This window comes from Formica exsecta, unplaced genomic scaffold, assembly GCF_003651465.1.
Source record: "Formica exsecta isolate Colony F162 unplaced genomic scaffold, ASM365146v1 scaffold14, whole genome shotgun sequence".
NCBI lineage: Eukaryota > Metazoa > Arthropoda > Insecta > Hymenoptera > Formicidae > Formica > Formica exsecta.
The window spans coordinates 269,964-293,715 of record NW_021848729.1 but is presented as its reverse complement, the minus strand read 5'-3'; the positions used below and the strand labels follow the sequence as shown (position 1 = coordinate 293,715).

General features: G+C 33.5%; 2 protein-coding genes and 1 pseudogene across 7 annotated transcripts in view; all 3 read right to left on the bottom strand.

The window, feature by feature from the left end:
• Window positions 1–23,752, bottom strand: part of LOC115246178 (uncharacterized protein KIAA1522-like) — a 312,320-nt gene that overhangs the window by 94,624 nt on the left and 193,944 nt on the right. The window lies entirely within an intron of this gene.
• On the bottom strand, window positions 9,814–11,190 carry LOC115246183 (annotated as a pseudogene).
• LOC115246181 lies at window positions 11,231–16,433 on the bottom strand. 2 transcript variants are annotated; one of them, XM_029824839.1, is made up of 3 exons: window positions 14,223–16,433; window positions 11,585–14,087; window positions 11,231–11,392 (listed from the first exon to the last, which is right to left on the bottom strand). In XM_029824839.1, the coding sequence occupies exon 2, from the start codon at window positions 12,804–12,806 to the stop codon at window positions 11,904–11,906; it is 903 nt and encodes a 300-aa protein (XP_029680699.1). In that variant the 5' UTR covers window positions 12,807–14,087; window positions 14,223–16,433; the 3' UTR covers window positions 11,231–11,392; window positions 11,585–11,903. The 2 variants fall into 2 exon arrangements, with proteins under 2 accessions (XP_029680699.1, XP_029680698.1); XM_029824838.1 differs by lacking the exon at window positions 14,223–16,433 and having other exon boundaries at window positions 11,585–14,162.

The window sequence follows — 23,752 nt, the reverse complement described above, 5'->3', positions numbered from 1 at the left end:
AAGACATTACATTCTTTTGACGTTACATTTTATAATACTCTTGTTGCAAACATATCGAAATTTCATTTTTTTCGTATTTAAAATATTTTTAAAAAAATTACACGCACAATTGTTTCATTATAAAGTTATAAATTTATGACAAAATTAAATAATTTGTAAGTGGATATATCTGATTTTATTCGCACCTGTGTAAAAGAAAAGTTCTACTACTTTTAAAATTATCTATCTTTGTTTTTGTAGACATAGTGTTACATCTGGCATGGATATGAAGTAGGTCGAACAGTATATTTAAACAATCTTAAATAAATATTCATACTATCTCAGCTTGTTTATTCGTCGAGACATGAGAAAGAATGACTTATAGTAATTCCTGTTATAAAGAATCATGTTTCTTGCGTATATCTGAAGACGCGCGGATCATAAAACGCTTTCGGATGCGTATCGCGTCGACCTGGTAGTAATCTTTACGAATCACCCGAAATATAAATGCGAAATTCTTATCTCCGCCAGTGATAAGCGGGACATCCGGAATGGCAAATAATTCTTCTCCGGAGCAGACGAAACGAGATCACGGTACTTCCCAAACGATCGTAAAACCGATAACCGATGTACGAAGCATTACCAACTGTTGCAACGACCTCGCACACAAAGCACATTAACCCTGTAGCGAAACATAAAATTCCTTATTTTTATGACGCTCATTATTTTTATCGCACGTGAACGCTCAGTTTACCATCCCCAATCCGTACCTCTTCTCAGAGGATGGTGACCTCTCTACATATATCTATGGTGTGCACCTTTTTATGGTTTTCCGCAGACATATGGGACCTACAAATTAATGCCGGTTCCGAACGACCTAGATTAGAGAAGTTCTCTTGGCAAGATACTCTCGGTGGTTTGCCATTGCCTTCCGAGAGATAGCGATCGAATATATTCGATTTTTCTGGCTGGATTTGAACCCGAGCCCTTTAACACAGAGAGCAGACGCATAGTTTATATATATACTTCCCAACAATTTATTTCGATGCATATTGTGTACGCTTAATTAAATATCCCATTTAATTATTAATATATTGATAATATCGATATAATATTAATCATGTTGTAAAGGTAAATGATTTAAAGAAATTTAAGCGTATGATGAATATAATATTTATACTGTATATTTGCTGTTGTGTTAATTGAACTCAAATATTAAATTATTAAAACAACTGAAAAAAATGTAAAAAAAACTCAATGTGCAGTTTTTAATTTTACACAATAGATATGTTCCGTATTATTAGTAACAGGATTTATCTATTAAAATTTACAGAAAAAAATGTTGATTTTATTCTACAATAGAAGTGAGAGTGATTACAGACTGTTTCAATAATATTTTTCCAAGTTATATATATATAATTTTATCATTAAAAATATGGTAATTTTACACAAAATTTATTTCAAATTATTATGAAGTTTGCATTCATTTTATGTTAAAATATTAACATAATAGTCATTAATGTTACCATTTAAAATATACACATGATATTAAATCAACAAAAAATTTATGTGAACTGTTTGAGATATATGATATATGTTAAATTTAAGCCAAATTTTCAAATAGTGTAGCTACTGTGCCAGTCACTGAGGCACAATCGCTCTCTTTAACCTCTGTTTTATAAATAACCATATCGGGCATAACATGCGTTATGTAAAAGTCTGCAAACTTGGTCTAAATTGTCGAATATCATAGTTTATGACACTGTGTCGATGGATTGCTGTGTATATCAAGAGAAAACACGCAGATCAGTGATGTTCGTGCTGAGCTGTTTTCGCGTTTCCAATCGATTCTCGATTCCGCGATGAATCAAACGTTAACGATCTATTCATGGCTCGTAATTTAATTTATCGCTACGAATTCGATTTTTTCCCTTGCCGATTGATTGCCTTGCGAACGCGGCCGCCGATCGCGCTCATCCGCGACGACTTCCGGCCTACGCGATATGAGATTTCGTTTCAAGCTCGTCTCGGTTTATTGGCAGGATCCGGGGTGAATCTTATTGACCTCACAGCGCGGTACATCGCCGTAACTAATTCCGCGTGGTTCGAAAGAGAGAAACGCGCGCCGCCTACCCGCCCACGCCAATAGCAACGTGTTTGCGTGCAAAAGCAACAAAGATTTTTATAATAGATTAGATTTTAATAAGCAAAATTTGCACCGCAAAATATTCATAACAATAAAAAGAATAATCACTCTTTTATTATTATTGCCTTCCACCAACGCTGTTAATGATTGGCAAACAACGTCCTATTAATTAATCTAAAATCTAGATTTAATTAAAAAGAACCAGCATTGAATAATTTACTTTGAGAAAAATAATGCATTATCTAAATTATCTATCTAAATTATCTAACATATATAAGTTTCCTTTTTTTTTTTTTTTATTTAACTCGTATCCTCCTTACTCGTATCGTCGAAAGCTGAGAACCGCTGATCCGCGTAGAACGATCGCGAGGCGGACCGGTTCAGGTCATGGAGGAGACTTCTCGCTCTGAGGTCGTATCTTCTACGAGCGTATAAATGAACGTGAGCCCCCTTCTTCAACCTCAGCCCTTCGCGAGCGTTTAAGACGACGTTTCCTTCGGAGGATATCGAAAAAAAATAACCGCCTGAACGAGTGAAAAAGTGGATCAACGAGACAAGTAAAAAGAGAAGATATACACGCAGCGAGATGACGCCGATCGATATTCTTTTTTAGGTGTCAAGGCAGGAGATCAAGATAAGAATGTTGACTGGTGTCGTCTTTCTCAAAACTTTACGCGTATGTAGATTGCCTTGTAAAATGATATTAAAGGATTAATGTATCGCGATGGTTCTCTCGGGAAACCTTCAACCGGTTGGTAACACGTTTCATCGATATTAAAAAATAATTAGAATGTATTGGGGAAGAAAAGACGGATACAAGTTAAATTTAAAATTCGGATTTTTAATTCTTCTATGTTTCAGGATATCAATATTATAAAAATAATACTAGATAATATAATTTATAAATATTTAAAACTCTCTCTTTTGTACTTGTGCAGAAAATTTAGGTACAATAATTGAATCTAATATAGACACAGAACTTTATAAAGTAATAAATATAAATATGTAATAATGCTGGTGTAATTTTATTTAAATTAAAAATGCAAAATAAAAGATATTTTTGTCTTTTTCCTGTACATTTTTCATGTTTTTCTATGACTTGTCGAACGCATCTATCTATCATCTATCTATCCAGCGAATGTCAGGATTCGAGATATCCGGATCAAGAATGACGAGATTCAACGATGTTGATATGGAACGATCGAAATGCTCCGAGAGATAATTGAATCGCTCCAAGACACCGTCGAAATATTCCACACAACATACGAATTACATACTGCGAGCTCTACGATTAGCTGCCTCTTTCCCAATTATAGTCGGGCGTCCCGATGCCCGAAATTCGGCCAACCGAGACACGCACGCACGCACGTATGCACGCGCGCGATCGATGTATCTCGAGGAGCATTACCGGCACTTTGAGAAGATCGTTAGTCCCATTTTCGGGCCTACGATCGTTCGGGGCCGGTGGGCAGGTTCGAGCTACGACCCCGAGCATCCCGACTCGTCCGTTTCTCTTTCTCTGAGAGAAAAAGAGTAAGAGAGAGGGGTCACATGACCCCACGGTACAGACGCAACCGCAGGCTTCCAGGTTCAAATCCGACCGTAAAGTGTATGGGTTTTATATGCGTGTAGGGGCCCCTGTATTGGTGTGCATGCGACGCCTCGTAAGGCGATGGAATGCGCCCGTCCACTCGGCCACTCGGACGGATGGCTTTGTCTTCGCGATCTGACGTCTCGTTCCGAGAGCCCTGCGGCCGCGCTGGTGCAGTATCAGTCCTGTATCCTGAGACGTCAGGACGACGATCCCCACGAATCCGGACTAATCTGCCCTAATCGAATTCCTTCGGTCGTGACTGTCCGGGAGATCGAGATAAAGGAAACGAGTGTCGTCTGCCATTAGCGCTGTTGCGCTGCTTCCAAGAAGAATAATTATACAAGGATACTTTAATCAAAACATATAATTAATTAAATTTTCTTTTTATTATTGTATTATATTTATGTATTTTTTCATTATTGTATTATTTATGTATTTTTTTGTAATAACTTTTTAATTAAAATATTGAAATAATTTGCAAATAATGTAATTTTTAATTGCAAGAAAATTACATTTTAAATCTTTCGATCAAAATAATAAGATATTCTTCTTACTCATCGCTATTTATCTTTAAGCATGTGATTTTGTTGTGCAAAGTCTTTGAAAAACTCTGCTGACGAAAAAACAAAATTGAGGTGAACAATAGAAATGCAGAGCTAATCGTCACGAACGCCTTTATCTCATTGTCTCCCGCTATCGACATAAATGAGCTGCGGAATATCTTCTCGCAAAGCACTAAAGCACGTAGACCTATTCGCGAAACCGATAAACTGTTCTCAAGTGACCATGAAATATCACGTAAACTGACGATGAGTCGTTCCCGTTCTTCGTTCGCGTCGCATCTTTCTGTCTCATCGATTTGATGAGGTAACCAATGGAAGTTAAATTATGAAATCAATTAAGAGTATCGACTTGATCACCGTGAAAAATGAATAGCGACTGACACTCGACATGCTATGTCTTAATGATGGATGGTCATCTTTAAATACATTCATAAAATGAATTTCAAATATTCGAATTTATATTGATGGAACTACGTTTCTTCTAAATCCACAGGCTTACCATATCACATAACTGATATTAATAAATTATAAATTGTAAATATTTTAAATATCAAAATTATTTTATATATCCGAAATTTTACATAGAAATAATTTGAAATAAAAATTGTGTAAAAAATTAAAATAAATATTGTATTATTACACACTATTCAAAATATTACGATAAAGTTTAAAGATATTAACAGATAACAAGTAATTATATTATTGAGATTGCACAACGGTTTAGAATATAACCGAGCTTATACACTATAATTAATGGATTGTTCACACCTCCCACGTTTTCTTAATCCATCTCTCTCTCCCTCTTTTTCTCCTGCTTGGGTCTCTCCTATCTTGGCAAACTAACCCGACGTTCTAACGTCGCGAGCCTTTCGCAATTAATCACCTCTGGCGATCACTAACTGTCCGACCATATTAACGAAGCAATCGTCTCCGGATTTCTTACACACGTCTACATAGCAGATCTCATTTCGATCCAATTATTCGAAAATAAAGCACAATTTGCCTTCTATTTCTAACTCGTTTGAATCTCATACGCTCTTTTAATTTGGTACTTGTTTCTATGGACGTGTTCATAAATGTCCAGCCAGACGACTTGTAGTCGTCTCGTACAGAAACGTAACGAGGGACACGCGCCTTCGGCACAAATGGAGCAATTTCGAGATCCCGCCAATGTCGGTCGCGGGGAAGAAACGATTTGTTACGCGCGCGATAATGAAAGACCGTGTCCCATATTCACGCGTGCGACAATAACGAAAGAGTGGCGTAGACCACAATCACGACAGGCGGGAGACAAGGTGGACAAGAGACCGCCGATGGCGTATAATGAATGGATCGTTCGCACCTCGCCCACGCCACGCGTCTCTCTTTCAGCCAAGCGTTTGCCAAGCGCGATCGGCACACGATCTCCTAGGTGGTAGTGTGGCCGGCCGATAATTAATTACTCTTGAGTGATCGAGGGCCGTCGATCCTACCGAGCGGCGTCTCCGTTGGAAGTACCGTGCCAATTTGTCAGACTAGTCACACGCTTTTCTCCGAAGCCACCGAAGCGTTCTCTATCGACGAGTGAAAGGGCTCTGTCCTTCTCTTATTATTATTCCGCAGGAAGCACGCGGATTGAGAGATTGTCCATGACGCGGTACTACATACAGTGACGAGGATAATTTCACTTTCTTTGAGATTCAAGTTTCTCACTTTAATCAGATTTGCTATTCACTCCTCGCCGCTCATTCCTCTCACATCTCTATTTAATTTCTCTGAAAGCCTCTTACGGACAAGAAGCGATATAAATTCTATAAATGCAAATCATGGTAGATTATAATATATATTCAAAACAACTTCGGATTTTTTAATAATTTAAAAAATCTCGAACGTTTATTCGAAAGATATTTTCGCTTATCAGACGCTCAAAATCAACTTTCCTAAAAATAATGCGTTAATGCGAGACGCGCGTTGATCTCACGGATCCTTTCGGAGGCATCACGTACCGGGTGGCCCCGTACGAAGAGGGCACGCCGGCGCCGCACCTGCCAGGTCATTAGGGTATAAACGGTAGATAGAGTGTAGGATCTCCGAGATTCTCTGGGAAGAAGAGACGTAGGATCTTTGTCTCTCTCTCTTATTTCTATTTTCGCTCTCTCCTTCTTTCTTTCTATCTATCTCTCTGTCTCTCCGGCGTCTATCTTCGTCTCTTCGGATGAGAGAAAAAGTGGTAGGGTGAGGCCGCGAGAAGAGAAGGAAAGGCTGCGACGAGGAGGGGGAGAATCGAGCGGGAAAGAGGAAGAATCCTGGTCAGTTGTAGAGGAGGACAAGGGGGAGCCAAAGAAGAAGAAGAAGAAGAAGAAGAAGCAGAAAGGCATATCGGGAGAGGACCCAGGAGGAGGTACCCGTCACGAACTGCGGGCTAATTGTCCGGGAGATTGCTCCTGCAGCCTGCTGTGCGCTGCTGTTGCTGCCGTCTGTCCTGCACGTTGTTTCCTCGACCTTAAGGCAACCTCCGGGCGTCTTTAAGATCTTGATCCCGCTGAAGATCGACCGAGTCCCCGGCTATACCGCGCCGTGGATAGGATTATTGTTTTGCAGGGATGGATTTACGTCGGCGATTTCCGACCTGTCCGTAATTGTAATTGATGACGGTGGAAGCGTAATTAACTCTCGACCGGATTCGCGATTTTGGTTAGGCGAAAGGTCACGCGTGACTACGAGATAAGCAATATACTTTTATAATAAATCTCTGAGAATGAAAAGTTCTAGCTTCAGGAATCAATTAAAACTGGAAAGATTTATCAAGTGCATGATGTAAGTGGAAAAAAAAAATGTCCTATTGCGGAATCGCGGGAGAGATTAAATCGCAGTTCTTGCATTCGCGCGACCTTCTGTTTCCGGGTAAGAGTGAGAGTGCTCGCGTGTCGCGCGTATATCTTCGTTTATTCGCGCGCGCTTGCTCTCCGTCGTGTCGATGGGCGAAACAAGGAGAAACACGACGGCGAGAAGTTTCTTTGCATCCTGAGCGGGACGTCGTGCGATCGATCGATCGACGTCTCTCGATCTCGTTTCTCCTCTCGGAAACGTTTCCTGGCGCACGACAATGCACTGCCGTTGGTCGCGCGCGAATCCTTCTTTTCTCGGCCTTAACTTTCTTTCACAATCAAACCAATATGTCTCCAAAGTCGTGCGCAAATCTTCGCGACTTTCGCAGGTGAGAAATGTTATGACAACACGAGAATACATAAGTTGATCAACACCAGTTTAGCTTTCCGTACGATTTACTGCGATTTACTGCCTTTTTTTAATATCGTGGCGAATTACGCTGCGAAATTGTGCTGCGTGTCTGAATATTTCCTCTATAAATTTTGCAAGTATTATGCAAGTACCTCGCCGACCAGAAAAATTATAAGAATGCAGAGATAAAAATCTAATGATGAATAATTTTTTTAGACATCGCCCCATGTATACGATAATAAATCATAGACTCTGGAAAAAACAAAAATATAAACTGAAATCTTGAAGCGTACTTCTACCCAAATCCTTTTCCTTTCTCAATCTGATAAGATAGCATATATATATCGTTTGAAATAATGAATATATATTCATTATTTCAAATAGAGAATCTCATAACACGATTTATTAGATTAATAAATCGTGTTGTGAGATTCTCGATTTGAAATTAAATTCCGTGACCTAGGCTACGCAGGGTCCACGATAAAATATCTGCATACCCAAAATTCGAACATGTCAGACTACGACTCGCACCCAATCACTTAAAAATCGGCCGAAATAAAGGCTACTTATATTTGGAATCGAATTATCGACTGGCCGCGAACGTGCCAGTCGGCCAGATATATATCGATCGTTTCGCATGCTCGACGACGAGTCGAGCAGTGCTCGGCTACCGGCTCGTGCAAATACAGATACGAGAAGCATCACGTGTAATGACTAGACGTATGCGTGTACATAACGTATACATAAACACCTCGCCGTAACCTATCACGTGTACGTACACATACGCCCGCGTGTGATTCACGATGGGCGCTGCGGATAGTCTACGCGCGTAGCAGGAGTTCGTCCCAATGACGGAGCTCATGGCCAGTCAGCCAGTACTAATTAACCGTGGAATGCTGTATCTAGATTGAAATCTGGGTGACCCGACGCCCCGGGGCCGCCACCTTGCCTCAACCTCCAGGGTTTCGTTCGGAGCACACGGGGTTCATCGGCTCTCGACGGGCAGTCACCGTAGGCAGGGAGAGTAGATCTACCTACCTACCTACGCCCTGTATCTAACAACCGTGTTAGCTATGCGTGATCTCGCGAACACGTGCGTATGCCCGCGAACGCGTTAAAGCGCAATTCAGACCAGATCCATTTGCGTAGACTGTTATGGAAGGTTTACGTTCCGCAGCATCGCGATGACGATGGTTCCCGCTGCGGAATGCGTATTTGCATACGCCAGTGCATGATTTAAGCCCCGCGATATAGTCATTTGAATTGCAACTCAACCTCGCAAAAAGCTTAATCGGCACAGCTGTCAGTAATCGAAATTCTCAAAGATATTTAAGTACATTATTTTTTAAAGTGAACAAACGAAGAAGATTGTATTCTTCCTAAAGCATCTTTTACAATGCTGCATGTGCTAATTTAAAAAAAAAAAAAAAAACATGAGTATGCTTGCGCATGACAACGCGATGATTGCGAAAAAAAAATCATCGAGGTAATGGAGGTAATTTTAACTCGCGGAAACTCAGGAAACAATGAAATCCACGTGGTGGAACGGCATTGCGTAAGATGAGCATGCCGATCGCGGTGCATAGATAATTCAGTTTACACGGAACGGGTTTAGATCGCGAAAAAAAAAAGTAATGTAATCAGTGGTGGTACTATACCGCCGGACATTATGTCGATATCATACACGCGATCGTAAAGGTCACTGCGTTATTTTAGCCTCCGCTATCTGCCGCGGTAACCTTTATGATCAATATCACTGATCTCATTAAACTTTAACAATAAAATGTCGTGATACCGTGACCTATTAGCATATTGCCACGTCGATATTAACTCCGCGCTATGACGGCAATCGATCTGTTTTTCCCGCGTGTTCGATTTTACCGTTCGCTGCGAGATACCACGGCACTAAAAGGGCCGATTGTTCCAACTTCTTGGGAAAATTACTAACTAATAGGTGGCTATCTTACAGATAAAATATACACATCAGTTTACCGACAGGTTTCATTTAACATTGTTGTTCAATGATATAAATACCTATTTTGGATAGTTAGTAGATATGTATGAAAATGCACTTCCGGTTTGTATAATGCTAATTTCTTGTCATTAATAAGTAAGGTTACATTAATATCATTTTAATATCTATTGGATATTGTGATGTATCTGACGAATAGAATAATACAAGATTATTTATTTAAAATTTAATACGAAAAAAAGAGTAAGTTGGATATTTATTATTTTATTATATATATATTTTATATAATGGAAAATATTTAAATAATCTGATATATATATATACATAATAATAATTCACATTTCTCTGCAATTATACAAAAAATCGAAGAATTGATTAAAAAAGATAATATATTGCAATGTAAGTTATGGCTGTAATCTAGAAAGATAGGGATAAATATTAAATCTTGAAAAAGTATCTTTCTTTAAACAAAATTTTAGAAATATTGCAAACCTCTTGTAAAACATGTATCAATTAATATTTTTTTTTTGCATTAGCTCGAACATTATTTAATGTCGCTGTTTCATTTTCATGATATTCTGCTTCAATCGATTGTTCCATTTCGAAATTAACTCGTAGATTAAGATTATTTATTTAACGAGCAATATTATGTAATACTGCTATCGCGATTACAATAGCTTAAACAGTGGCAAAGGCAGGTTCAATAATAATTTGCTTTCGTATTTGCAACATGTTACAATTCTTCAGCACGATTACGCGTTTGCAATAAAGGAATCATTAAAAATTGAATACAGGGATATCCATTATCTTCTAATAAGATCATCTTGCATTTCGCCCTGAACAAATCTGGCATGTAAATAACTATCATCGAAAATATCATCGTGAGTTGAACCAGGCCATCGAGTTACCATTTCTTGAAGTTGTAGTTCACTGTTATATACTGTTTGCATATTAACACTGAAGATACTTTATCTGTTTCGGAAAACTTCTACTTCGTATCCGCCTAAACAAATTATAAAAATATATTCAATAATTTTTTTACAAGAGAAATATAAATTTAAAAAACATCTAAATTGTATGGTTTACTTAATATACCTGGTGAATGAATTTTAATATGAATACAATCTATTGCACCAATGACACGAAAAAATTTAACAATATTGTAAAACTTTTGACGTGTTTTTTCTGTGTTTTCTGGAAAATGTATGTAACAATGTCATTCAGAAGCCAGAGCGATTGTTATTTTTTTTTTAATTCTGCATACGGTAGATTTATGAATTCATAATACAAAATCAGCTATAGTAATCTGAACAGTTCCAGTTGTGCAGAAACGCAACATCAATAATAACTAATATATTGGTGTTTAGCATTGTCCTTAAAAAATAAAAAAGAGATAAGTTTATTATATTATAATTAATTACACATTAATTATATTACAATAAAATCATAATAAATATTCTACCATTTTATTTTATTGATTGTATTTACCTCATTATTTTTGTTTGTAAATTTATAAGATCAACTATTCTAAGAACTGTTTCTTTACAAAATTTAAATCGTGCGATAAATTCGGTTGCATCGTACATATTTTAAAAATCTGGCCGTAGTCTATGGTTGAGTATATGGTTGCGAATCAAAATTAATAAATTATAATCTTCCTCGTCATGTTAAAAAAGTTCCACATATACATCTAAAGCCATGTCGTCAGTAAAATAGAATCTAAAACGTCACAATTATGTTGACGTCTACACAAACAAAATCGTGCAATAAATTTGTTTTCATCATACATATTTAAATCTGACCGCGGTCGAAGAGTATATGGTTTGCAAATTAAAATTAATATATCATGATTTTCCTCCTCCTCATGTTCAAAAAGTTCCACATATACATCTAAAGCCATGTCGTCAGTAAAATAGAATCTAAAACGTCACAATATTCTCAATAATAAAACATAACGTAAAACATAATATAACCTAAGATCATTACTTTACCTGTTAAATAGAGACCTTATTTGGTAATTGGAATACCGAGTAAAATGACCTCTTGGTGATAACAATTTAACTCGTAGGTAAACTTTACCAATAGATAAAACAACAACTACTGATATTTACCTAATGGGTGATTGACGGGTAAATCTACCAAGAAATCGGAACAATCGGCCCTTAAAATTCTTCTTTTTCGATTTTTCCCTCAAAGTTGAGTACGTCGTTTGATATTTCGTTTGAAGCTCTTGTTTAAAATCTTCCTCTACTTTATTATTAATTAGTTTTTATTAATTGGCATAAAATATTTTTGAGTGTTTTCTGTTTCTGTTTTTATTTCGTGTTTTTAGATTTTAGATTTTACGTATGTTTTTCGATCATATTATAAATATTCTCTCTGTCAATCATTTTCCTTCTCTAACCGCTGACTGAATTTTTGAACAAATTTTTACACATTAGATTGATTAGCTTCGTCATCTCTTTGGCTGACATTTTGCGAAATATCAATCCTTCGAGACTTTCGCAGATTATAACGATGCTTAATTCTCCACAGCCAGCTTTTTTGTTGCATTTCTTTTGACAGTCCACCAAACTCGTCCATAAGTTTCAATGTTTTCTTTGTAAACATCTCGTACGAAATATTTCCTAATTTTCTCCGCTCTAGCAACCAATTAAATAGTTCTTTATCCAAATTATGATCAGATTGATCATCTGTTAGCTTGTTTCCTGACAAAATGACAGACTCTGTCAAAATTTTATGACATTTTTTAAATCTGCGCAGCCACTTTTCTTGTCCATAAGATAATAATGATCCACCAAACTTGGCCATAAATTTCAGAATTTTCTTATTAAATTTCGATTTTGTAAATACTCTTGCTAATATTTTCTGTTTTAACAACCAATTAATTAATATCATATCCGTCTTTTGACAATTGACTTTTACCATGCGCTTTGATTGTGTGTGTATCCCGTAATATTTTATAAATCTTCTCAACCATTCATGACGCTTGTTTGAATTTAATGGTCCCTCAACATTGTCTATGATTTCTTTCATTTTTTCATAGAGTATCTCGTAGGAAATTGTCTTCCCCGATGCTTTCCACTCTTGATACCATTCAAACAATTGTTGGTCCAATTCTTTATATTTGATAAACCGGCTCCTCTTTCTTTCCATGTCTGCTACTTGCTCCACTGATATTTCTTTATTCACTATTCTGCGAACAGATGATTTAGCAATTCCAAATTCTGCAGCAATTATGTTTGTAGAGATACCATCTTTTGACATCTGTTGAATTTGAATGTGCTGTTCTTTCGAAAGTTGAGTTCTTTTTAGTTTATGTTTGGATGACATAACGAGCTTTTTTATATCTAAAATTATTTTAATACAAAACTTTATTTCACTGTTACTGATTTCAGAGAGACTCCAAAAACTTCTTGCTACACGATAGGAAGCGTTGAAAATTATGATAGTAACTGAAAGTTGTTGCGATTAGTTGCTCTTGAGAAAAACGTTTCGAACGAATGTAAATAAAAACATTGTTTAAAAGTCATTTGACGACTCACTAACAGTAATATTATCGCATTTTCGATGTTTTCTGATTACGCACAGTGATATCTGCTAGGATGTTATTGCCTACAATTTACAATAAGATGATATATAAGATGACAAATAAAGTTGGGCGCACGTATACACATATACAATTTGAATAAATTTGTATTAAAATAAAAATTGGAATTAATTTAGTCAAACAAATTTTAATATAAATAAAAATAAAAATTTCTTGATTGCTAAGAAATATATTTAGTTTCAAATAAAATATTCTTCGTTGTTTACATATAATTGTAGTGTTCTATTCCTTATTTATAATTTATTACTTGAAATAAATTTGGCCAAACTCTGCCCGTATAGAAGGAAAACAAACATGTAAATATTGCATATTTCACACAAAAAATATCATATATTTCACAACAAAAAAAAGGAGTAAAATAAGAGAAAGCGTTATGTTGACGTCTACACAAACAAAATCGTGCAATAAATTTGTTTTCATCATACATATTTAAATCTGACCGCGGTCGAAGAGTATATGGTTTGCAAATTAAAATTAACATATCATAATCTTCCTCGTCCTCATGTTCAAAAAATTCAGCATATATATCTGAAGTCATGTAAATAAAACAGAATCTAAAATGTCACAATATTCTCAATAATAATGATAATGTACACTATGCTAAGTTCCATTTAATTATATAATCTGTTGTTCTTTTGACGCTTTTTAAGATATCGGCTCGATGACATTGACGGCTTGTATTTATCTGTCGATATAGTAAAGTGTTTTTATCGGAAAACCGATATCCGAGATGGCAAAAGTTGCCCGAGAGGTTGCCCACTAAAGTAATACTGTGTAGGGCCTTTTTTTGTTGACGCGTCACCGAGCATGAGATCAAAGATCGGTAATAGATAGAAAAAATTAATAGAAAAAAAAATCCACAGTGTAAAATACTCACGTAAAATATATATATAAACCAGTATCCAAGAAAAACGGGAATCCAGTAAAAAAATAAAAAGAAGAAAAACATTTTGAATTCTCGTAGTGCTGTTCCGTCCTCTCAATCTTGACCTCATCAATTGTATCTTCGAGCAGGAATTCAGTTACCATCAAAAACGATTTCAAGATTTTAAATTAACAAAAATTTCGGAACTTCTCAGGCATTGTATTAAAACTTATTACTGATTAAAATTTTAAATAAAACCATAATAATTTCTAACCGCTGATCCCAAGTAGATACAGCTGAATCGCGATCGTGTTTTAAAAGTTCTAGGAAATTATTTAATCTTTTTTCAATCCTTGGTACTGAAAAGTTTATCAATGCATTATGAATGAGGACAACATTTTTAGAATAATATTGTATGTTTTAATAATCAAATATCGAGATAGCACAATACGAAACAACTTTACATACAAAAAAGCAATATTTTTACACATATTTCTTTTGATATTTCTTACGCATATCCAATAATGTTTTCTAATTATTCAACTTTTCCGCTAGAGCTGAGTATTTTGTTTGATATTTCATTTGAAGCCTCTTGTTTGAGAGATTTTCTTATATTATATCATTATTAGCTTTCTCTCTGATTTATAAATTGGCATAAAATATTTTTGAATGTCTTCTCTTTCTCTTTTCTCTCGTGTTTTCAGTGACTTCAGTATTTTCCTTTTATTCTTGACGTTCTTCTCTTTCAGTCTCTATGCAAAAAGTTTGCATTACCAAAATTTTCTTAGAAATGGTATCCTTTCTTGTTATATAATTAATTAATCCTGTAAATTGATAGAATTTAAGGTCGGAGTATCTTCTTGTGTTTGATGATCTTGTCGTAAAAATCTTCTCCATAATTTTTCTATATCTTCAGACGCGATGAGTTTCCATGGCTTGCAGATGCTAGTACAATAATTTATATTATAATCTCTATTGAATTCTTTAGCTTCACAAGAGGAATTATCTATATATTTTAATACAAAATTATGGAAAGTTCGATCGATTTTTTAAATAATTTCTGGATATAGCGATTCAAAAAATGAGACTGCGTTTGTCGGAAAAAAACAACATTTCGAAACCAGGATCATCTTGCATAATCTTCTCCGAAAGGATGCGTTGCGATTGTCAACAAATAAAAGCACTTTGCCTGTTATATTTCTTTTTTCTTGATGATCTGTCACAAATGCCTTAAATAGATTTTTGTACCATAATGCGAAATTTTTCGATTCTTCCATTGAGGTATTTTCTTGTAATTTAGCGACAAGCAATCTGCTCGCAATGTTTTGATACTCTTTGATTTTCATAGTCATTTTCATGTTCTTGTAAAAAGAGTGGTAGATTGTTATTAACATTTGTGCAAAATATAACAGTTGGAGAGCTCTTTTTAATTTTTTAGTGTCGATTTATTTTTCTGTGATTTTTCTTTTGTCTGCACGTTGGCCTAGCAAGATTGGAACAAGACATTTTTATATGACGTCTATGCGTGTTTCAATAATATTATAAATATTCTCTTTATCAATATTTTCCTCCTCTAACTGCTGACAGAATTCTTGAATAAATTTTATTATATTAGATTGATTAGCTTCATCATCTTTTTGGATGACATTTTGCAAAATCTCATGCGTCTTTCGAGACTCTAGCAGATTATAACGTTTCTTAATTCTCCACAACCAGCTTCTTTTTCCCGTTTCTTTTGATGGTCCATCAAATTCGTCCAAGTTTCAATATTTTATCTATAAGCATCGCATATGAAATTGTATCTCCCGTTTTTTTCCGCTCTAGCAACCAATTAAGTAGTTGGTTATCCAAATTTTTATCAGATTGATTGGTAAATTAATAAAATAAAATTAATAATAAATCTTCAACGACTTGTTTGTCAAACAGTTTTATCGTAATTAATTTTAAGTCCATAAAAGTTTCTGACAATATTTTTTTTTATATCATTTAGTTTTTCACCATGCACAATTTGATTCTTATCTTCTACAATCTAACTTAGATAAAAAAACGCAACATTTTTATTTTTAATTATATTTTTAATGAATCCTAAAATTGTAATACTAAAATCTTTTGCGCATTGAGATTATTTACTTTGCTCTTTATTGCAAAAAAATAATTAATAACATATATTAAATCATTAAAATTATCGAGATCATGACATAATATGAAATATGATCTCATTCGAATAATTTTCAATCATATAATAATGTTCACTCACTTGATTTTTCTGTAATTTGCAAAGTAGATTTTTAAAAATTTGCGTATTATAACGAACAAAATCTATTTTATTGTATAGCAAGCAAGTATAATTAAGATAAAAGACTTGCTTAAAATATGTCGGTTCAGAATATGTCATAAGTCTACAATTGAAAAATTAAAAGTCATAAAAATCTATGTACCAAAACATTTATTTTTTAGATAGAGTTTGCAAAATAAACTAAATAAAACGATATAGAAAAGAAAAGAAACCATGTATAACAAAAAAAGAGTATTATAAAAGATGTAATAAATAGCAGTTTTAAATTTAAAGAGAGACACTAGAATATTAAGTATCATTCATATTTAAAACTAAAGCGCGCCTGTCAGATAATATTAAAACATATTGTATAATTTAATTCGTGACACAAAAAAATGTTTAATAAAACTTTTTCTCAGAATGCAAAGAAATTGTTAAAAACTTCCGACCTCATTTTTTTCATTAAATACAAAATTCTTTTATTTCAAATAAAAATATTATCAGTTTGATTAATTAATTTGATATATCCGACAGTTAGCCCGCATCACAAATAGTTTGAAAAATTTTCATTTTTGCTTAAAAATACAAATAATAATTAAATCTTGCTGTCCAAACTCATTATTTATTTTTTATTGTATTAATATATTATATATTATTTTATTATATTAATATATAATATATTATGTTATATATTAATTTCTGGCACACAGATTTTTATAAATTTTAACTCTGTAATTATAAACCCATTGTGTATTAAAGTATTGTAATACATAAATACACACATTATATTAATATTTACAAATAAATTCTTACAATTAAAAATGATTTCCAGAGAAAATACAAATCAATAGTTTATGTGCAACTAAGAAATAAGAAGAGGAAAAGAGACAATATAAAGGTTATTTATATATATGTATAAAATATTCATTTTTTCTCTTGTATGCATTATATTAATCACATCCGTAGAAAACTCTTCGATAACCTAAAATTTTAAAATCTTCGATAATATAAAATTATATAATATATGTATGTATGTATGTGTGTGCATATATATATATAATTTTAGCAACTTGTCTCAAGCCGTCTATGCAAATATAATTTTAAAAATTTCTCATCTCTTTATCCTCTAATGCCCGGTTTCTTCACACCTCCCGATAGCTATCCTCCAGATAAAGGTGTCCGTCGAATGATTCAATTCGTCGATTCTGCGAGGTATTTGTCGGATAAAGTTATCGGAAGATGAAGAAACCGGGCATAAATCTGATTAGCTGGATACTATACTTCTTTCATCATTTTCAGTCTTTTCTGCGCATTCATTATTTTCCAATTCATTTCCTGATGTTCTTCTTTTCCGATTTTTACATAAAAATAGAAATATTCTATTAAATTATCCTTCTTTTTCAGCTTGGAAGAGCTCAGTATTCACTTAACTCAGTATTCACTCTGTTGGAAAATCAGGGTATTCCGGTTTATCAAACAATATATCATCAAAATTCGGACTTTTTACTCTTGTTGTTACCATAGCTTCTACAATACTTTCATCAATATCTTCTATTATCACGCCTGACAATGAGTCAAAGTCGTCTGGCAATGTATCGCAAGACTTTACATTTTTTAACTTCTTTAATTTGTGCGATTCTGCTGTCGAATTTTCTTCTTCTTCTATTTTTTCCACATTAGATTGATTAGCCTCATCATCTTTTTGGAAAATCTGAAACATCTTTCGATACTTTGGTAGATTATAACGATTCTTAATTCTACACGGCCAGCTTTTTTCTTCTGTTTCCAATGACGATTCATCAAACTCGTTCATAAGTTTCAATGCTTTATCTGCAAACATCTCTAATGAAATTGTATCTCCCAATTTCTTCCGTTCTAGCAACCAATTAAGTAGTTGATCATCCAAGTTTTTATTAGATTGAATGGTTTCATCATATTTTTCAATGCGATTTTCTAACATAGCAAACTCTATCAGAATCTTATGACATTTCTTAAATTTGTGCAGCCAGATTTTTTTTGCATGAGAGTTTAATGGTCCATCCAATATCTCCATAAGTTCCAGTGTTTTATTTTTAAGAATTTTATTTAAAACTGTACGTCCTGATATTATTTCTAATAGCAACCAATTAATTAATTCTATTTCTAATTCTTTGTAACCGAAACTATAAATCTCAAACTTTAGTTGAATCTCATGATGTTTTATAAATCCCTTCAGCCAATTATGAAGGCTATTTAAATTTACTGATGCTCCAATATTGTTTTTGATTTCTTTTGCTTTTTCAAGAAGTTGCTTGTAGGTTGTGTTCTCTGGTTCTTTCTGGTCTTGATACCATTCAAACAATTGTTTGTCCAATTCTTGATTCTTGACTTTCTGGATCATCGTCTTGCTTATTCTTTGCTCCACTGATAGTTGTTTATTCATTATTCTATAAACAGATGATTTCGAAATTCCATACTCGATAGCAATTTCTTTAATTGTGAAGATATCTTCTTTCAATTTCTGTTGAATTTGAATAAGCTGTTCTTTCGAAAGTTTAGTTTGTTTCCTTTTTATTTTATGTCTTGGTGACATAACGAGCTTTTTTTATGTCTAAAATTATTTTAATACAAAACTTTGTTTCACTGAGTTCAGAGAGACTCCAAAAACTTGTTGCTACACGATACGAGGTTTTGAAGCGTTAACAATTCTGCTAGTAACTGAAAGTTGTTGCGGTTAGTTAATCTCGAGAAGAACTTTTCGAACGAATGTAAATGAAAACATTGTTTGAAAGTCATTTATCGACTCACTAACAATAATATTTTTGCATTTTCGATGTTTTCTGTTTATGCACAGTGATATCTGCTAGGACATTATTGCCTACGATTTACAATAAGATGATCTATAAGATGACAAATAAAGTTGGGCGCACGTATACACATAAACAATTTGAATAAATTTGTATTAAAATAAAAATTGGAATTAATTTAGTCAAATAAATTCTAATATAAATAAAAATAAAAATTTCTTGATTGCTAAGAGATATATTTAATTTCAAATAAAATATTTTTCGTTGTTTACATATAAATGTAGTGTTCTATTCCTTATTTATAATTTATTACTTAAAATATATTTGGCCAAACTCTGCCCATATAGAGGAAAAACAAACATATAAATATTGCATATTTCACACAAAAAATATCACATATTTCAACAAAAAAAAAGGAGTAAAATAAGAGAAAGCGTTATGTTGACGTCTACACAAACAAAATCGTGCAATAAATTTGTTTTCATCATACATATTTAAATCTGACCGCGGTCGAAGAGTATATGGTTTGCAAATTAAAATTAATATATCATGATTTTCCTCCTCCTCATGTTCAAAAAGTTCCACATATACATCTAAAGCCATGTCGTCAGTAAAATAGAATCTAAAACGTCACAATATTCTCAATAATAAAACATAACGTAAAACATAATATAACCTAAGATCATTACTTTACCTGTTAAATAGAGACCTTATTTGGTAATTGGAATACCGAGTAAAATGACCTCTTGGTGATAACAATTTAACCCGTAGGTAAACTTTACCAATAGATAAAACAACAATTACTGACATTTACACCTAACGGGTGATTGACGGGTAAATCTACCAAGAAATCGGAACAATCGGCCTTTAAAATCCTTTTTTTTTCGATTTTTCCCTCAAAGTTGAGTACGTCGTTTGATATTTCGTTTGAAGCTCTTGTTTAAAATCTTCCTCTACTTTATTATTAATTAGTTTTTATTAATTGGCATAAAATATTTTTGAGTGTTTTCTGTTTCTGTTTTTATCTCGTGTTTTTAGATTTTACGTATGTTTTTCGATCATATTATAAATATTCTCTCTGTCAATATTTTCCTTCTCTAACCGTTAACTAAATTCTTGAACAAATTTTTACGCATTAGATTGATTAGCTTCGTCATCTCTTTGGCTGACATTTTGCAAAATATTAGTCCTTCGAGACTTTTGCAGATTATAACGATTCTTAATTCTCCACAGCCAGCTTTTTTGTTGCATTTCTTTTGACAGTCCACCAAACTCGTCCATAAGTTTCAATGTTTTCTTTGTAAACATCTCGTACGAAATATTTCCTAATTTTCTCCGCTCTAGCAACCAATTAAATAGTTCTTTATCCAAATTATGATAAGATTGATCATCTGTTACTTCTGACAAAATGACAGACTTTGTCAAAATTTTATGACATTTTTCAAATCTGCGCAGCCACGTTTTTCGTCCCTCAGGTAATAATGGTCCACCAAACTTGGCCATAAATTTCAGAATTTTCTTTTTAAATTTCGATTTTGCATATACACATGCTAATATTCTCTGTTTTAACAACCAATTAATTGATACCATTTCCGTCTTTTGATAATTAAATTTTACCATGCGCTTTGGTTGAATCCCGTAATATTTTATAAATCTTTCCAACCATTCATGACGCCTTTTTGAGTTTAATGGTCCCTCAACATTGTCTGTGATTTCTTTCATTTTTTCATAGAGTATCTCGTAGGAACTTGTCTTCCCCGATGCTTTCCACTCTTGATACCATTCAAACAATTGTTGGTCCAAATCTTTATATTTGATAAACCGGCTCTTCTTTCTTTCCATGTCTGCTACTTGCTTCACTGATATTTCTTTATTCACTATTCTGCGAACAGATGATTTAGCAATTCCAAATTCTGCAGCAATTATGTTTGTCGAGATACCATCTTTTGATCTCTGTTGAATTTGAATGTGCTATTCTTTCGAAAGTTGAGTTCTTTTTAGTTTATGTTTGGATGACATAACGAGCTTTTTTATATCTAAAATTATTTTAATACAAAACTTTATTTCACTATTACTGATTTCAGAGAGACTCCAAAAACTTCTTGTTACACGATAGGAAGCATTGAAAATTGTGATAGTAACTGAAAGTTGTTGCGATTAGTTACTCTTGTGAAGAACTTTTCGAACGAACGTTAATAAAAACATTGTTTAAAAGTCATTTGTCGACTCACTAACAGTAATGTTATCGCATTTTCGATGTTTTCTGTTTTACGCACAGTGATATTTGCTAGGACGTTATTGCCTACGATTTACAATAAAATGATACATAAGATGATACATAAATAAAATTATCGGTAACATAGTTGGGCGCATATATATACATATATGTATATATGCACTGAGAAAAGAAGTTGTTAATTTGATTAAATCCGTTCAACTAAGTACCATTTTTTAAATCGAAATATTTAAGTATTTAAATCAAATATATATCATGTTAGATATAATATGTTATATTTGATTTAAATATTTCAATTAAAGAAATGGTAATTAGTTGAAAAGATTTAGTCAAATTAACAACTTTTTTTTCTCGGTGTACACACACACACACGCGCGCGCGCGCATACACACACATAAGCTCAATAAATTTTTATAAAAATAAAAATGATGTTAATTTAACCAAATTCTAATGAATAAAAATAAAAATTTATTAAATATTAAAAAATTAATTTAGTTTTGCCAAATAAATTTTTTTTGTTATTTACACATAAAGCTTTTAATTTTTCTTTATTTTTAATTTATTATGGTTTATTATTTAAAATAGAATTGATTCAAATCTGAGTTCTTTAATACGGGTTTTTATTTTCAATGTTAATTTTAATATCCAAAATTATTTGTGGTTTCTTATTTATAAATCCTTGTAATTTGAAGTGTACTAATAAGTTTTTGTATTTTTAATTGAATCCATAAAATTTAAGATAAATCAAGCGTCTTTATTCGGTTTCCCCTCAGCACCGATAAAACTCCGAGATTGTCTTATTTCTGACGGTATAAGCGAGCACGTTACGTGCGAGTGGAAAATCGATTGATATTTACTCGCGCCACATCATATTTTGGAAGAAAATTATTCTTATTATTCAATATGTCCGCATTAAAGTCTTATTCTCAGCCGACTGTGTGAATCGCCGCGGAAAAAGCAACAGATTTATGTGATATTCGTCATTATTCATGACCGAACCGATGAAGTATCAACCGGCTCGATGTAATATAATTTAGATAATAACGTGAAACATCCGTGGCACATCAATCTAATCGGTAATAGTCGGCTGCCACTTCCTCGGAAATCCATTACCGCCCCGCCAATGATTTAGTTCAGATCATTACAAAAAGCTGGTATTACATTACGGATCATTACTAAACCTAGTCGTTGTACCGTGATTTGTCTCGAATAAAATTTTGCAGTTTGATTGAGAAAATCCATCGTGCACATAAATTCAAAGATTAAAGCACAAATTATTTCTCACGGATTGTCTTTCTGCTATGAGGGAAACAGATTGATATCATAAAAACAGAGGCGAGAGATTCATAAAATATTTATTGTTGTCGAAATTGATTATACAAAATTGAATTATTCGAGTATATATATATATATATCGACAATAATTTAATTTTATATAATCAATTTTGACAACAATAAATATTATTTTACACCAATTTCTTATGATAAAAATGAGTAAATAAATACATTGTATACATATATATATACATATATATATATATATATATATATGTGTGTGTGTGTGTGTGTGTGTGTGTGTGTGTGTGTGTGTGTGTGTGTGTGTGTGTGTGTGTGTGTGTATTATCTAGAAAAGTTTATATTTTATAATGTTGCTAATAAAATGATTGGATATTCGTGCTCTTAAACTATCGAAAAGTTCGTTAAGTATGCACGTTCGATTGTTGTATAGCTAATAATTCTTTGTAAAGAAATGTCCTCGTGTAAAAACATGTTCTGCTAATTATCACAAATTAAACAGTACGGATGATCGTAGTATACGCACTTAACAATATTTCAGCATCATCAAACACGAGAGATAAGCACTATCGTGCGTTTAGAATCTCTGTGTATATCCAAAGAATTTGTCCTTCACGGTTCACGTGCGTTCCTGCGTAAAGGCAATTGCTTTTGCTTTATGCTAAATTATGATTTGAGAGATGAGGGATTTTCTACGGAGTCACTATTCAGACTAAATACAACAAATAAATTTTTATTCGTTCCTATAAAATGCTTGAGCTACTTTATGTTTTAATAGGTTTACATATAACGTTTACATATTAAAAAAAAAACATATGTTATATTTAATACACATATATTAGTTCTTTTCAATGTATCTCTATTTCATAATAATATATCTTCCGTTCTCGAATTTTTTATTCCTGAAATTATTAATTTTTATGCCGATTATTTTACTATGATGGTAAAAGTTGTTATCACATTATTGAAACGATTTTCTGGGGTTACACGCACATCGCATGCTACGAAAAGGCATCCCCGCGAAGTTGACGGTTCGACACGGTCGTAAAACTACAACCATGGCACCATACGTGGACAACCTCCGGGTTAAGTTGTCACCGTGGCCGCGGTATCGCCTCGTAGATGCGAGGCGAGTTGATGCGGGAACATTAAGCGTGGAATCATTCTAAAATATGGCCAGATAAAAACAGCAGGCTACGACCTGCGGGACA